At 43.2% G+C, this 15,501-nt stretch overlaps 1 protein-coding gene across 1 annotated transcript in view; it reads right to left on the bottom strand.

Annotated features, from left to right (window-relative positions):
• The window catches only part of SLCO5A1 (solute carrier organic anion transporter family member 5A1), a 124,175-nt gene extending 118,435 nt beyond the window's left edge, over window positions 1-5,740 (bottom strand). Inside the window, exons 1-2 of the mRNA XM_067553517.1 lie at window positions 5,727-5,740; window positions 4,487-5,451 (exon numbers count right to left, since the gene is read on the bottom strand). Coding sequence (XP_067409618.1) covers window positions 4,487-5,451; window positions 5,727-5,740 — 979 coding nt within the window. The remainder of the gene's footprint in view (window positions 1-4,486; window positions 5,452-5,726) is intronic.
• Window positions 5,741-15,501: the final 9,761 nt, after the last annotated feature.

Here is a 15,501-nt window from a genome sequence, read left to right as displayed (position 1 = left end):
ATCATTCAAATCAGCTTCTGTACCAGATGCCTGGAGGATAGCTAATATGACACCAATTTTTTTTAAAAAGGCTCCAGAGGCGATCCCAGCAATTATAGCCCAGTAAACCTAATTTCACTACCAAGCAAATTGGGTGAAACTATAGTAAAGATCAGAATTGTCAGACACATAGATGAATACAATTTGCTGGGGAAGAGTCAACATAGTTTTTGTAAAGGGAAATCATGCCTCACCAACCTATTAGAATTCTTTGACGGGGAAAACAAGCATGTGGACAAGGGTGATCCAGTTAATATAGTGTACTTAGATTTTCAGAAAGTCTTGACAAGGTCCCTCACCAAAGGCTCTTAAGCAAAGTAAGCGATCATGGGATAAGAGGTAATGTCTCTGCTGGATCGGTAACTGGTTAAAAGATAGGAAACAAAGGGTAGAAATAAATGGTCAGTTTTCAGAATGGAGAGAGGTAAACAGTGGTGTCCCCTAGGAGTCTGTACTGGGACCAGTACAGTTCAACATATTCATAAATGATCTGGAAAAAGGAGTAAGCAGTGAGGTGGCAAAATTTGCAGAGGATACAAAACAACTCAAGATAATTAAGTCCAAAGCAGACTGTGAAGAGTTACAAAGGGATCTCACAAAACTGGGTGACTGGGCAACAAAATGGTAGATGACATTCAAAGTTGATAAATTCAAAGTAATACAATTGAAAAACATAATCCCAAATATACATATAAAATGATGTGGTCTAAATTAGCTGTTACCACTCGAGAAAGAGATTTGGAGTCATTGTGGATAGTTCTTTGAAAACATCCACTCAATGTGCAGCAACAGTCAAAAAAGCTAACAGACTGTTGGGAATCATTAGGAAAGAGATAGATAATAGGAGATAAAATATCATATCGCCTTTATAAATCTATGGTACGCCCACATCTTGAATACTACGTGCAGATCTGGTTGCCCCATCTCAAAAAAGATATATTGGAACTTGAAAAGGTACAGACAAGGGCAACTAAAATGGTTAGGGGTATGGAAAGGTTTCCATATGAGGAGAGATTAATAAGACTGGGACTTTTCAGCGTGGAAAAGAGATGACTAAAGGGGGGGATATGATAGAGGTCTATAAAATCATGACTGGCATGGAGAAAGTAAAAAAGGAAGTGTTATTTACTCCTTCTCATAACACAAAAACTAGGGGTCACCAAATGAAATTAATAGGCAACAGGTTTAAAACGAACAAAAGGAAGTATTTCTTCACACAATGCACAGTCAACCTGTGGATCTCCTTGTCAGAGGACGTTGTGAAGGCCAAGACTACAACAGGATTCAAAAAAGAATTAGATAAGTTCATGGAAGACAGGTCCATCAATGGCTATTAGCCAGGATAGGCAGGGGTTGCTGTTTGCCAAAGGCTGGGAATGACTGATAGGATGGATCACTTGATGATTATCTGTTCTATTTATTCCCTCTGAAACACCTAGCATTGGCCACCCACGGAAGACAGAGTACTAGGCTAGATGGACCATTGGTCTGACCCAGTATGGCCACTTATGTTCTTAAAAATATAATTTTTCAGAAGAAAATACTCAGAAGCCGTACAAGTTCAATTGCCTATGTCAATGTATTTATATTGTGAGATATGAAAGACATTTTTTTTTAAAAAACAAACTCAGACTCTTCTCACTGAAATACACTTTACTAAGCATCAGCTTTCTTTTCATTGTTTTTTTCTCTTCAGAACATCTCTCAGCTTCCATGACGCTATCTCTTTCTCTCTGTTTTCATGTGCCTGCATGCACACAAACCCACACACGTTTTATACTTCAGTAACACTTGTTTAGCTTGTCCTGACAAAGTCTCGTTGAACTGAAAATTGAGTATTATATGCCACAGATAAGATGGTAATCCCATGTTACTAAATTGCAGAGCCATGTGATAAACGCATTTATTCTTCACCGTTAACTACCTTGCCTGCCCTCTGCCCACTAATCCGTCTCATCATCAGGACTTCTAACAGTTCAAACTTCTGAGCAAGTTTCAAACAGCCTTGTTTATTTAAATCAACGTGCCAGAAAAATGTTTTCTCTCTTTTCTCCAAAGATGGAATTTACCCACAAAATACCTCTGATCTAAACCCCAGGATGTGTAACATTCAGTCCTGAGCAAGTGGCAGTTTTGAAGGTCCAATATATTATTCAATCCCACAGAGCTTTACACTGCTGAAAAGAGGCAATGCCCAGATTTCCAAAGAAAAACAAAACTTGCTTATAGCCCTGAAAGGATCTGAGATATTGGATTATAAACCTATGATATTTTTATGAACAGCAAAACTACTCTAGCAATTTTAGGGGTTATATTGTATTCATTTAAATTTTTCTCCCTGTGACCCCTTCTACAGATGGATTCATAGGCTAAATTGCTCAAATGTGGGTGCCTAAATTAAAATTTAAACATCTAAATAAAATAAACCTTTTTATGAGTTGTGCATCTGTAGCAAAGAATCTGAAGTCAATGCGGTGATAGTCAGGATAAATCAGAACAAAATTAATCCCATAACTTCAGGCTCACATCCATTTCTTCATACATCTCCAACTCCCTTTTGCTTTGTCAATCTAAAAGGCAGTCTTTTAATACCTTGATTTTCATTGTATTTTTTATTTCAATGTAGTCTGCTAAGAGCACTTTGACTACAAACACACAATTTCAGGACCCTGATCTTGCTTGCCTCTCTGCCCAGGACCCAGACTTTTCCCTTCACACTGTTCATCACTTTTGCCTCCAATTCCCCATATTTAGCAACATCCCTCTCCCCTTCTCTGATTGGCTTTTCTCAAGACTGTCCCTTTGCTTTTTTGCCTGACACAGAACTCTCTCCTTTCTGCAAAAGATTCAAACCCTTTTCTCTGCCACTCTAAGCTATGGTTACTAATTGCTTACCTGGCTTCTAAACACCAAGAAAGCTCACTCTATGCTATTTTACATTTTCACATCAACACCAATTAACCAGAGGGGAGGAGGAGGAAAAGGGAAGATACTCTGTTGCCTACTCAATATTTCACTATGATGATTTGTGACTCCCATAAAATATACTAGGTCTTTTTTGAAAACTAGCACTGCCCAAAATGCCTTAGATTTTTTAAAGACACTGCCTAGAGAACTAGCTTAAAAAATGGTTCAGGGCACAGTCAAATTGCTGATGAATAGGTCAAAAGGAAACTAAATACTGATCCTAGGGCCTTCCCCATGTGACCTTGAATATAGTAATTACATGCACACCTTCTCACTTCATTAGACATGTTTCATTCATGAATGCCCATTTTCCACAGAACTATTGCTTTTAAGATTATCTTGAGGGCAAAATAATTTAAGGTCAATAATAATAACTCTATAAAAACAGTAATAATGAGCATCCAAAACCATTTAGTAACCCTCTCAATCCCTCCCAGAGCCTCTGCTTTCCTTTACAATAATACAGTACAATGTAAGTAAGCTTCATTTCATACAGGATAACACAAAAACACTAATGTAAACTTGGAAACCAGTGAACTGCCTACCACATAAGCGGGTCCTAGTCATGATCTCTAAAAACTTAACTGTTCTGGGATTCAATTATCTGAGAGATCACCTGCCTCCCATTATTGGAATTACTATCCACTAGGTCTCTCTTGCTATCTCAGGGTTAAACTACCAAGGGCCAGGTGTCATTTGTTCTCTGTGGGTGACCCAACACCTCCCACCAGTTGTCCACCAAAGTCTGAGGTTAGAGAACATCGGGGGACAGCCTGACATGCATTTCTGGTCAAGTTTTTAGTTGACTTATGGATCAATTTAACAGTTGAGATTGGGGAGTGCTGTTTAATTTTGTGATGTGTCCCTGGGGGTTGATTATTTGCCATTATTTTACTGATGTTTTTTAAATTACGTAAAGTTTTCAGATGAGTTAGTGATGAGTGCCAAAATACCTTTCTAAACAAGGATAAATAAATGTTAGGAAAATAAAGTATGTTATTCATACATGACATCTCTTCCAAAGTATTCACAAAATGTTATGACTATGGTAAAAGCACGTTAGCTGAGGTTTGAAAATACAAGGCTTCATTATTATCAAAGATTACTTAAGGGGAACCTGTAAAAAGTAAAAGAACATTCTTTCTGAAAAACTGTTACCTACCATTGTTATTTGTAATATCAAAAATTACTATCACTGGCAAAGATTATAGAAAAAGACCCTATGTACATTTGAGAGCATATGTACGTAGTCAGCTTCATGGTTTCTCAAAAACTAGTGAAACTATCTAACTGATTAAGAGAGTCGGTCAATAGCAGCAGGGGAGAGAAAAAAAATAAATTAAAAAATGTCACTATTACACTACAAACTCAGGGGCAGGTGTAATACCTGGAACTAATTCATGTTTTTAAAATGATTAGTTTTTGAGCCAATGGTGTCCCTTTAAAGGGCTTACAGTTACTTTTTACTAAGATGCCTTACCTAGGTACAGTGATGCATTTTCTTTCTTGACATTGTCATCTAAGTAGGTTGGTCCCAACGTATAGATGGGTGTGGAGCCCATGCCAATGAGAATTTGGGCACAAATGAATAAAGCTACATAGAGGGAGTGATCATTTCCACCTGAGTCCTTGACACAGGCCGGTGACTCCAACTGGTCTTTAGCGGTATGATTGCCAGTCACACACAAGCCCTCGTTAGAGAGGGAAGAGTTCAGTTCTTGGATCTGATAGGATGGAGAGATGAAATGAGGTAAAGAAAAAAGTGCAGCGCCAAGAGCGATGAAAAACCCACCTACGGCAAGCCACAGCGGCCTCCGCCCACGCCCCCCAAAGTAACTGATGAACACCACCACCACCAGACTACCAATATCAAAACAGCTGACCAGCAGCCCAGACTCAGAGCTCTTCAAACTGTACCTCCTCTCAATGGTGGTAATAACACTGCTCAGATACCCAGAGACCATTAAGGACTGAATGAAGGTCAGAAAGCACATGCAGACCAAGAAGAAACGGGAATCTGTCAACACCACGCTGAGACACCTTCTACCTGGGACAGCCAGCAGCGTGGAAGCTGGGGAAACCCCTTTGCTTGTGCCAACAAAGTTATTACAGTCAGTCCTCTCAGTGAAACTCCCGATCCCTGAAAAGCTGGAGGCTGTGAAAGAAAACACAGTCCCACAAGAAGCAGCAGTAGCTGCACCATTCCTGTGAGCTGATTTGTCAGCATCAAGGCCACATCTCAGGTCAGCCCTCCCTTGGAAACTGTGCAAGAAGCTCCGTTTTGCCTGGTTTTGTGTGGTGGTAATCCGAGGGGCAGACCTGCTCAGAGCCGGCAAACTCTTGGACCTGAAGCTCTCCACTTGATCCTCCGGCTGCTGTTCCCTGGGGGAGAAAGGGTTCAGCTGCTGCTTTGTTATCGTCCCCGACGCCATGCTGGCAGCAACTCTGGTTTGGATTAAGTTAAAAAAAACACGATTGGACACATGGTTTAGTTCAGTTCAAGCCTCCAGTGTCATTTAATTTGTGAACCCACGGATGTGTAATAGATTCCCCGTGGATTTACTGCCCAGCTCCAACACACAACTAACCGTGTCACAGCGATGTTTCAGAGCATGTGTCTAGCAGTGTCCTTTGTGGCTCCATCCCTCTGAGCGCTTCTTATGGACCCGATTGTCCTCCTAGTAGCCGAGCTATGAACAGCTTAGATGGTGCCTCGATACTTCTGCTGGAACATTTCCCATGTGGATTAATGGGTTGCATTTAACAATGAAAAAGTGCCAGGGTGCAAGGTAGGGTACAGCCCAGCCGGGTGGGGGGAGAACCTTTGGTCGTCTGCATCTTCGCCTCCCTGCTGCAGCCTGCAAATAGGAAGAGGCAGTCGGCACGAATCCAGTCTAAAACCTCCTGATGGCAAATCTGCCAATCTGTAATGCAGAGAGATCAAGCAGAAGGTCAGCGTGCTGCTTTTGTCCTGCTTCGCCCGGCACTAGTTCCCAACTGCAGCCCGAGGCTAGAAAGAACATGAGGGGCTCTGTTGCCAAGCTCCCTCTCTGCTCCTGAACAATAAAAGCAGGACGTCTGAGACCCTTTCCCAGCAATCGCTTCCCCCCCGCCCCTCACACAAACACATACTCCCTTCGATTCTGTCCAGCCTAAAGCGTCTCTCTTGTGATGGTCTCAGTTAACCTCTCAATTATGACTCATTCATTTTATCTGAGGGAACTAATTATAAACATGTCCCACCCCCTACTGGATTGCTCCCATAGAAGAATTGCGAGACATCTGCACACTCAGTTTATGTTCTTTGTGAAAACAAAAGTACGGATATTTGTACAAGAGCATGTATAGGCATATATACAGGTATGTATGTATGTGTGTCTCATTCACAGAGAGATCCTGTTATTTACAGCCAAATGCACCAGCAAAAGGTCAACATACCAACTCCTTTATTTTCAGTACTAAAAATAAACACACTGGAATAAATATTCAATTACAAAGATCAGGGACATTGCAGACTGTCTGCATCCCACATTGAGTTCGCCAGCCCTAGCTCTCTGATCAACTGAGACTTGGAAACCGCGAACGCTATTCGCAAAACAAGGAAAAGAAAAGGGGATTCAAGAACAAAGAGATTCAGGAACGCAAGCAGCTCTCTCTAGACACCCGTCTGAGGCACACATGCAACACGCAGAAGAGCAAATAGGGCTCTCACAACACACACAGATGCACTCGGTGCATACACAGGCACAAAGAGCTAAGGCAGCTGTAACTGCATGCACGGGCTACATGCATAGGCACAAACATCTAGCTCAGATGCAGAACACGTGCAAACACAGACATGTCGCACACACATTCTGTGTAAGGCGAGTGAAATATGCTGGCGTGTGTCGCCAGCTGGGAGAGTAACTGCCGTCCTTTACGTGTCAGCTCCTCTTTTGTTTTTCTGTCCTGCTCAGCTTTGTGCAACCGGTGAAGACAGACTGAAAGAGAGAAAGAAGGGGGGAGCGGCGGGGGGAGGGCATCAGCTCAACTCGGCAGCTGCCGCTGCCATACAAACAACTCGTGCAATAATTTCCAGGTCCCTAACGTGGGCAATGATCCACACACGTGAGCGAGCCCGTCTCCAGCCGCTCCGGTGACTCTGGTAGAAAAAGCTGCAAGCATAGGCGATGCCACGGTGCAAGACGCCCACGTGCAGCGACTCCTGTGCACTCATGGGCAGGTGCGGGACACACGGTCAAGAGCACGTGCGTCTCCGCCTGCGGCCAGCGGCTCCCCGTGACAAGCGGCATGGGGGGCGGGAGTCCAGGGACCGGCACACCACCGCCGTGCATGCAGGCTGCTGCATGGCCGCTGCCTCCCGGCCACAGCGACAGGCGGGGCGGGAGAAGCGCAGAATCCCATTAGGGGACGTCCTACCGAAGAAAGAGCCTGTTACTCACCCCTGAGGGAGGGGCGGGGCAGGGCACCGCCTCAGGGGCAGGGGGAGGGCAGCGGCAGGCTACACCCACGCAGCCCGACTCCCGCAGAAGCCTCTCTGCGCCCCGCCCCTCACCCGGCCGGCCACCTACGGAGGCGCACGGCCCGGCTGCTCCCTGCCGCCGCCTCCCCTGGCAGCAGAGCAGCGCAGGCGCACCGGGGACTCGCAGACAGCCTCCTCGGTCCTGACTCCAGCGCTGGGGGGGGGGGGGGGGGGCTCGCTGAGATGCTGTGTGTGCGGCACCCACCCATCCCTGCTTGGGAGTGACTGCCGGCCCGAGGGACTCCGGGGAAGAAGGGGTTACTCGGGCTAGTGCCTAGGAGATTGCTTTGCCCTGAGAGAGGCCGCTAAACTCTCTCTCTCTATATATATATATATATAGTATTGATATATATATACTCCCGCTTTTGCTGATTTGCACTGATCACTAAAGGACTCGCCCCCAGTTACTGAGTGAGGCAATGCAGCAGCTTGGCCAAGAAGCACAGGTTAAAAAGCAAGTCGAGAGTGTATCCTCACAAAATGTAATTTCCTCTTTTGGGTCAATGTCTAGATTTAATTATCGATGACTCCTGTTGCCCTAGTGTTCTGCCTTGCTCGGTAAAAAGCAAGGAGAGATTTGTAACATGACACCTCCCTGCAGCATCTGCTGCTGGCTCTTGGGTGAAAAGTGAGGAGAGATGACTAAGGCCAGGTCTACACTGCAGACCTAGATGGCTTTAACTATTGTCGCTCAAGGGGGTGAGAAACCCACCCCATCTCCAGCACATAGCTTCTGCCCCTCTGGGAGGTGGATTAACTACAGGGACAGGAGAGTTCTCTCCCATCAGCTTAAAGCGGTGGTTCTCAGCCAGGGGTATGCATACCCTTTGGGGTACGTGAAAGTCTCCCACTCCCAGGGGATACATCAATTTATCCTGGGGCTCGGGCTGTCAGGGGACTCCGGGCACCCAACTTCCAGGCCGCCTCCTGGGGACTCTAGGCTCCCAGCTTCAACCCCACCACCAGAGGCTCAGGGCACCCAGCTTCCATGCCGCCTCCTGGGGGCTCCGGGTTCCCAGCGTCAGCCCCACCACCAGGAATGCAGAGGTCCTGATTCCGTGCCTCCCAGGGCTCTCAGCTTGAGTGTCACCGCCAGTGGCTCAGGGCTCCCAACTCTCAGTTCCCACACCTCAATCTCTGGCTCTCAACAACCCTGTGACCCCATGGCACTCATGACCCCCAGTTGAAAAATCCTGCCCTACCATAATACAGGAATATTCTACACACAACCACTACATTTAAACAGTGTACTATATGATATACAGTAATATAACCAGCGTAACCAGACATTGGACGGACGTTTTATGTCATTTCCTGATGCGTGCAAGCACATTGCTGAGGTTGACGGTGTCGTGAAAATGGATAGATTTTTAGTTTAAAACGAGGTGCTGGAAACTGAAATTGAAAATGACTGAAAAAATAAACATTGTCAGTTCTGCGAGGAATATATTGCTTTTGGATTCACATCTGAAAATAGCAATCCACCTGAAGCTCTGTGTTTCCCTTGGGGAGAAACTCTATCAAATAACAGTATGAAGCCAGTGCATTTGCAAGGACATTTGAAGACAAAAAACACCCTGTGCATGTGGGTAATCCAGTAGAATTTTTTGAAAGAAAGCTTTCTGAGTTCCAGACTTGCCAGCTTAAAATGAAAAAAGCTTCAATTATTTCTACAAAAGCACTCAGAGCATGATATGCTGTCTCCCTTCTTGTAGCAAAATCAAAGACACCATGCACAATTGCAGGAGATCTGATTCTGCCTGGCACTGTGGTACTTACAGAACACATGCTTGATAAAAAAAGCAGCCAATACTTTCAAGAAAGTACCCTTCTTAAATTACACTGTGTGCAGTAGAATTGAAGACATGGCTGAGGATATGGTATCGCAACTTGTAGAGAAACTTAAAATGGCAAAAATATTTGTCCTTAAGCTTGATGAGTCCAAGGATATTAGTGGAGAAGCTCAGCTGTTTGCTTATGTTCAATACCCTGAAACCACTGATATCAATGAACACATACTGTTTTGCAAAAGTATAAAGGGAAACTCAATTGGAGTTGGGGTTTTATCTGCAAAATTTATGCAAATTCATCTGCACTGATGGGGCCACTACAATGACCAGGAGACTGAATAGACTTGTAGTTAGGATCAGGAAAGAAAATCCTTCCTTGCAGTAGGTATCATACAGAGGCACTTGCTTCTGAGCTGCATGAAGTTTTAAATGAGTCAGTCAAAACTGCCAATTTTATCAGGTCACTCAATGCTCACCTGTTTTGCATTCTTTGTGAAGAGATGGGCTTAGAACATCAGCAACTGTTGCTTCACACAGATTTCCGCTAGCTTTCAAGAGGGAAAGTACTACACAGACTCTTTGAATTACACACAGAAGTTCACACGTTTCTTTCTGATCATTCAGCCCCTCTTGCCTCTGTATTTGACAATACCATGTGGTTAGATCAACTTGCCTAGTTTGCAGATATATTTAACAAGCTTAATGATCTAAATTTGTCCAGGCAAGACCAGGACACTAACATTCTGAATCTCTATGATAAAATGAATGCTTTTATCAAGGAAACTGAATTCTGGAAGTCCAAATGTAGAGACAAAGACTTTACCTTCTTTCCACTGCTTCATGTGTATGTCACTGATATCTGCACAAGGGAAACTGAGCAGAGCAAAATTAAAGAAATAATAGTAGCTCATTTGGCCCATTTGACATCTGAGTTCAAGTCATATTTCCCCAACATTGAACACAACTCAGCTCAACTCAACTGGGTAAGAAACCCATTCATTTTGTCAGATGTTAGCCACAATAACTTCTCTGCCAGTCAGCAAGAAAATCTTGAGCTGTCCTCAGAGAGTGGTCTGAGAATGAAGTTTAATGACTCCACACTAACCCAGTTCTGGTGTTTAGTACAGAAAGAGAACACTGACCTTGGGAACCATGCTTTGGATGATCTGTTATCTTTTCGGTCAACAGGTCTTTGTGAAGACTCATTTTCTGTTATGCCTGCCATCAAGACAAAGATTGGGAATAGACTCAGTGTGGAGAAAAACTTAATTGTTGCTGTCGCTTCACCGCCTTCCAGAATGGCAAGGCTCACACACTAAAAATAGACTCAAATATCACACTGAAAGGTAAGTACAATATTTATAATCCAGTCAACTTATTTTATAATTATATGGTAAAAATAAGAAAGTAAGCAATTTTTTGATAACAGTGTGCTGTGACACTTCTGCATTTTTCATGTCTGATTTTGTAAGCAAGTAGTTTTTAACTGAGGTGAAAGTTGGGGGCACTCAAGACAAATCAGACTCCTGAAAGAGGTACAGTAGTCTGGAAAGGTTGAGAGCCACTGGCTTAGAGTGTCTTCAGTAAAGCACGACAATGGCACAGCAACATCAGTACGGCTGCGCCGATGCAGCGTTTTCAGTGTAGATCTGCCCTTAGCATTCTTGTTGTTGTTATAGCCTTGTTGGGTCCCAGGACGTTAGAGAGACAAGTGGGAGAGAGGTAACAGCTTTTGTTGGACCAACTTCTGTTGGTGAGAGAGATGAGCTTTCGAGCCACACGGGCCTCAAAAGCTTGTCTCTCTCACCAACAGAAATTGGTTCAATAAAAGATATTATCTCACCCACTTTGTCTCTCCAGTACTTTTAGGAATATAGAACTTGCCATACCATGTCAGACCAAACACTGATTCATCTAATCCAGTGTACTGTATCTGATGGTGGCAAGCAGAAACTCTGCTGAAAGCAGCTATGGAATAACCTATTCACAAGGGAAGTTTCTTCCTAAGCCCCTTTAGTTAGAGGTTGTTGTATGCCCTGCAGCATGAGAGTTTAGATCCCTTCCAAAACCTGTTTGTTTAGTTTGGTTTAGTTAAATCCCTACCACTATTATAATTCTGGATATAGTCTTGCAAATTATTAAATGTATGATTTGACAAAGCATGCATCAATCTACTCTATTTTGACCCATTCCTAGCGCTAAAAAAATCATGAAGATTAATTGATAAGAGTATCATAATATTACGTCTGCTTTGATTAACAATTGGTTCAATGCTTCTTACGACAATGTAAGAATGGGAGGCAAAGTGGGTGGACTTGAGGAATAAGATTCAATTTTGTTTTGGAAATTTCTTTTATTTCCTCTAATACAAACTTGGTCTTTAGGCTGTGGTCACTGAATTACATATTTATTTTAATTAAACCTTTGCTCAATGTGTTGAAATACATTGTTTATTGTCAGCCTGTCTCTCTGACATCAAGCTATCAGCGTGTGCTCAACCTGGCTAAAACAGAGCTCTTCACCTTCCCCGCACCCAAGACCTCTCACTCTCCTTTCTTGATCACTGTGGACAATATCACCATCCTGCCGGTCATTCATGCCCATAAACTGGGTGTCATCTTCAACTTGGAGCTTTCTCCATGTCTTTATATCTTGCCAATTCTTTCTGCATAACATCTCTAAGTTACGGCCTCTTTTATCCATCGTCATAACTAAAACTCTCATCCAGGCTCTCATCATCTTGTATCTTGATACAAATAAATAAAAAATAATAATAATATCCTTTTCTCTGGCCCTGACAAATGCAATCTTCCCTCCACACATATCCATTCAGAATGCTGCTGCAAAGATCATTCTATTGTATCAAACATAAGCCGCTAGTCTTCGTTTTCAATGCCCTTCACTGGCCTATCCCCACCCTACCTATCATCTCTCTTTCTCAATTGAAATATCAGTTCACACCTCCGACTGGCCATTGATGCCAGCCTTGATCACCCACTTGTTAAATTTTCAAACAAATCATTTGTGCTTTCCCCTGTGCTGCCCTTCACCCTTGAGAAGAGCTCCCTAGAAACATCTGGAAAGCTACATCATCCTCTTTTAAATCCCCCCGCGCTTAAAACTTAACTTTTCAGTGATGCCTACAAAAATTTGATAATGGTTAGGCTGCTGGTGCACTGAGACCACAGCCTAGCATGCTGACCAATATTGTCTCACTGGTCCTTTGTACTCCCTCATCTGTCAGTATTAATTTGTTGCCTCTTGTCTTATACTGTACATAGATTTAGAGTGCCCAGATAGCAAGTGTGAAAAATTGTGACACTTTGGGGGAAGAAGGCGATGCAGGGGACATAGTTGCATATATAAGATAAAGCCTCTAATATCTGGACTGTCCCAATAATATTGGGACATCTGGTCACCCTACATAGACTGTAAGCTCTTTCGGTCAGGGACCATCTTTTTGTTCTGTGTTTGTACAGCACCTAATCCAATGAGGTCCTGACCCCTGATAAGGGCTCCTACACATTACAATAATAAAAATAAATAATAATAATTTTCATGAGTCCATGGGAACAACAGTCATTATAATAGCTCATAGAAAAATACAAGGTAGGCTACTCAGTCTAAACTAGCAGACAGCATTGAACAGGTACAATTTCGATTCTTTTTAGGTGGCAAGGCTTCCTAAAATAGAAGATCACAAATGTCTTAAAACAAGATAAAAATGTTTGTTTTAGGAGCCAAGAGTCTTATTTTAGCTGATTGGAGCAGTTGCTGCAAAAGCCTGCTTCCCATGCTCAGTTCTGGCTCTTAAAAATTAAACATTTGTGGCAAACCAATGTCTAGGGTTAGATGTCCCGATTTTATAGGGACAGTCCTGATAGTCAGGGCTTTGTCGAACATAGGTGCTTTTTACCCCCCACTCCCTGTCCTGATTTTTCACACTTGCTATCTAGTCACCCTACCAGTGTCACTGCCTTCACTTGAAGAGACATTACCAATTAAGTTGATTATAGAGGTCACAATGATGGAACCTAAATTCATAAGAAAGCACAAACTTGCACTATTTGTTATATAATAACATATCCAGCCTCTGAAATAACACCCCGGATGCATTTAAAACGTGCAATATCCCCATAGCTCAAGGTGAATAACTGTATTACCAAACCACCTACTTCCTTGCAAACTTATTCAGACACAAACTTGGGTCTATCATTAGGAGAATAAAAATCCATGTTTCCTAAAGGTAACGGAACAAACTACTCAGATTCAAAGATACGTAACTAGAGCACTTTTTTCAAGACATTGCCAGCTGCCATTTTGGGGCTTGATATGGTGAGATACTGAACTCTCACAACTCACATCCTGTGAAGCCAATAGCATTTACAGATGTTTAGCAGTGCCTCACAGAACCATGTTCTATTTAATTAATTATGTCAGTTTCTGTAATATTGCAGCTGAACAAAAAGTTATGATTTTGATTTTAATTTAATTTCTACTCCCTGGAGAAACACCACCTTGTTAAAATCAGATCACAGTGATTACAGATGAGGGGCTTGTTCCACTCTTGCTGGCGTAGGGAAATGTGAATGACACCTTCCTGTGCCAGCCTGGTCTACTTCAACAGAGTGGGGAGGGGATTCACCCAAAGACTGGCAGGGATTGGCTTGGCCACTTGCCTCTAAGGGGGTTTCTGCTTCAATTTCAAACAGGACTCTGCCAGTGTAGGTTACAGAACAAGTGCAAAGAATCAGCACACACCCTGGCCACCCTATTTATGCCCTTTCCCTGGCAGTACCACCATTTCTTGGGCAGCATCTTTCTACCCCAACAACTGCTGACTAATACCAATAAGCAAGAAAGGGTGAGCACTAATAAACTGTTGGTACAAGCCCCAAGTGCATTAGGAGGCATGAAGCTGAAGGCCAAGTGACTTCACTCATTAGAGATGCACACCAGGCAGCTTCCTAATGAACTCCCATGTGTGGCTTATTGCTGGTAGAGCATGACTCATTAGTTTCATTTGGGGAGCCAGAGATAGAGCATTCTTAACAGAGGACCCTATGCTATGAAACTCACTTATACAAAAGATCAGATGAGTCCAAACCTAACTATATTCAGAGCACAATGCAAAAGCCACCTTTTTGTGCCAGTCTTCTCACTGATGCAGAGCAGAAGAAGCTAGTACTCCTCATGAACAGAGTAAAGACACTGATGGACAGAAGGGAGGGGAAGAAAATTGCAGCTGCCATCCAGGGAAATGGATTTTTGTTTGGTTGGTTTTTTTAAACCAGAACTCACTGGTATATGTTAGAATCTCCCTGAAGAGCAGGACATTTCCAGGTGGACAGATGGAATTTTAAGGCTCTAAGACAGTAGATGGCAGATTCCATTACAGAAAGGGAAGTTCTTGTAATTATTAACTATGTATTTCATAGCTACTTGCTACTATAAGGAGGCGCTTGATAGATTAGATTACATGCTGGCCTTCATTTTCCCTGCAGGCCTGGGAAGTGCAAATTGAAGAGAAAGGAGAAGGAAGAGAGTGGAATTTTGCATTGTGTTTGCAGTGGAGCCTTTCCCAGGGGATTCTACTGGAGCGGGCAGCTTTACCTTGCAACCAATGGTCTATAAAAGCCGTGTGAGCAGAGGCAGTCTCAAGGAAGCAATGAATTAGCCCATTCCCTGGGCTAGTTTAGTTATGGCCTTTACCCAGTCAGCACTGCCTTCTTCTGAGGGTTGTGCTTGCCAGTTGCACCTCTACCCCCCCCCCCCACCCACCCACAGCAGGGGATGCTAGTATCATGCATTGCTACAACCCCACTGGAGGCAGATTTCTACCCCAGGAATCTCCATGCTCTGAGATGCCTGGCAAAAGCCATTGTATCCCGGGGTGAATCTGGACCATTGACTATAAATGTGCTCTGTTTTGTTAAAACTAATGATTGCAAGATAACAGAATACAGTCAGTGCCACTTATATTAGTCAGGGTAGTGATTTTGTACGGTTTTATGTTTTATTTTAGAAGATGTCAAGCCCTGGAATGTAAATTATAGTGGATCTTCTCAAATATTCAGCTGGTAGGTTGGGATAATTATAATAGTTGTGTTTGGAATTAGACCTGACTTTTCAGAACAAAAGCCCAACATTTAGCTGTTTTTGTTTGAAAAGCTAGGGTTGAGC

The sequence above is a fragment of the Emydura macquarii genome, unplaced genomic scaffold (genome assembly GCF_026122565.2).
Source record: "Emydura macquarii macquarii isolate MOO-44397 ecotype Brisbane River unplaced genomic scaffold, CSIRO-AGI_Emac_v2 contig_1477, whole genome shotgun sequence".
Classification (NCBI taxonomy): Eukaryota; Metazoa; Chordata; order Testudines; family Chelidae; genus Emydura; species Emydura macquarii.
This window is presented reverse-complemented; position numbering and strand designations above follow the sequence as displayed.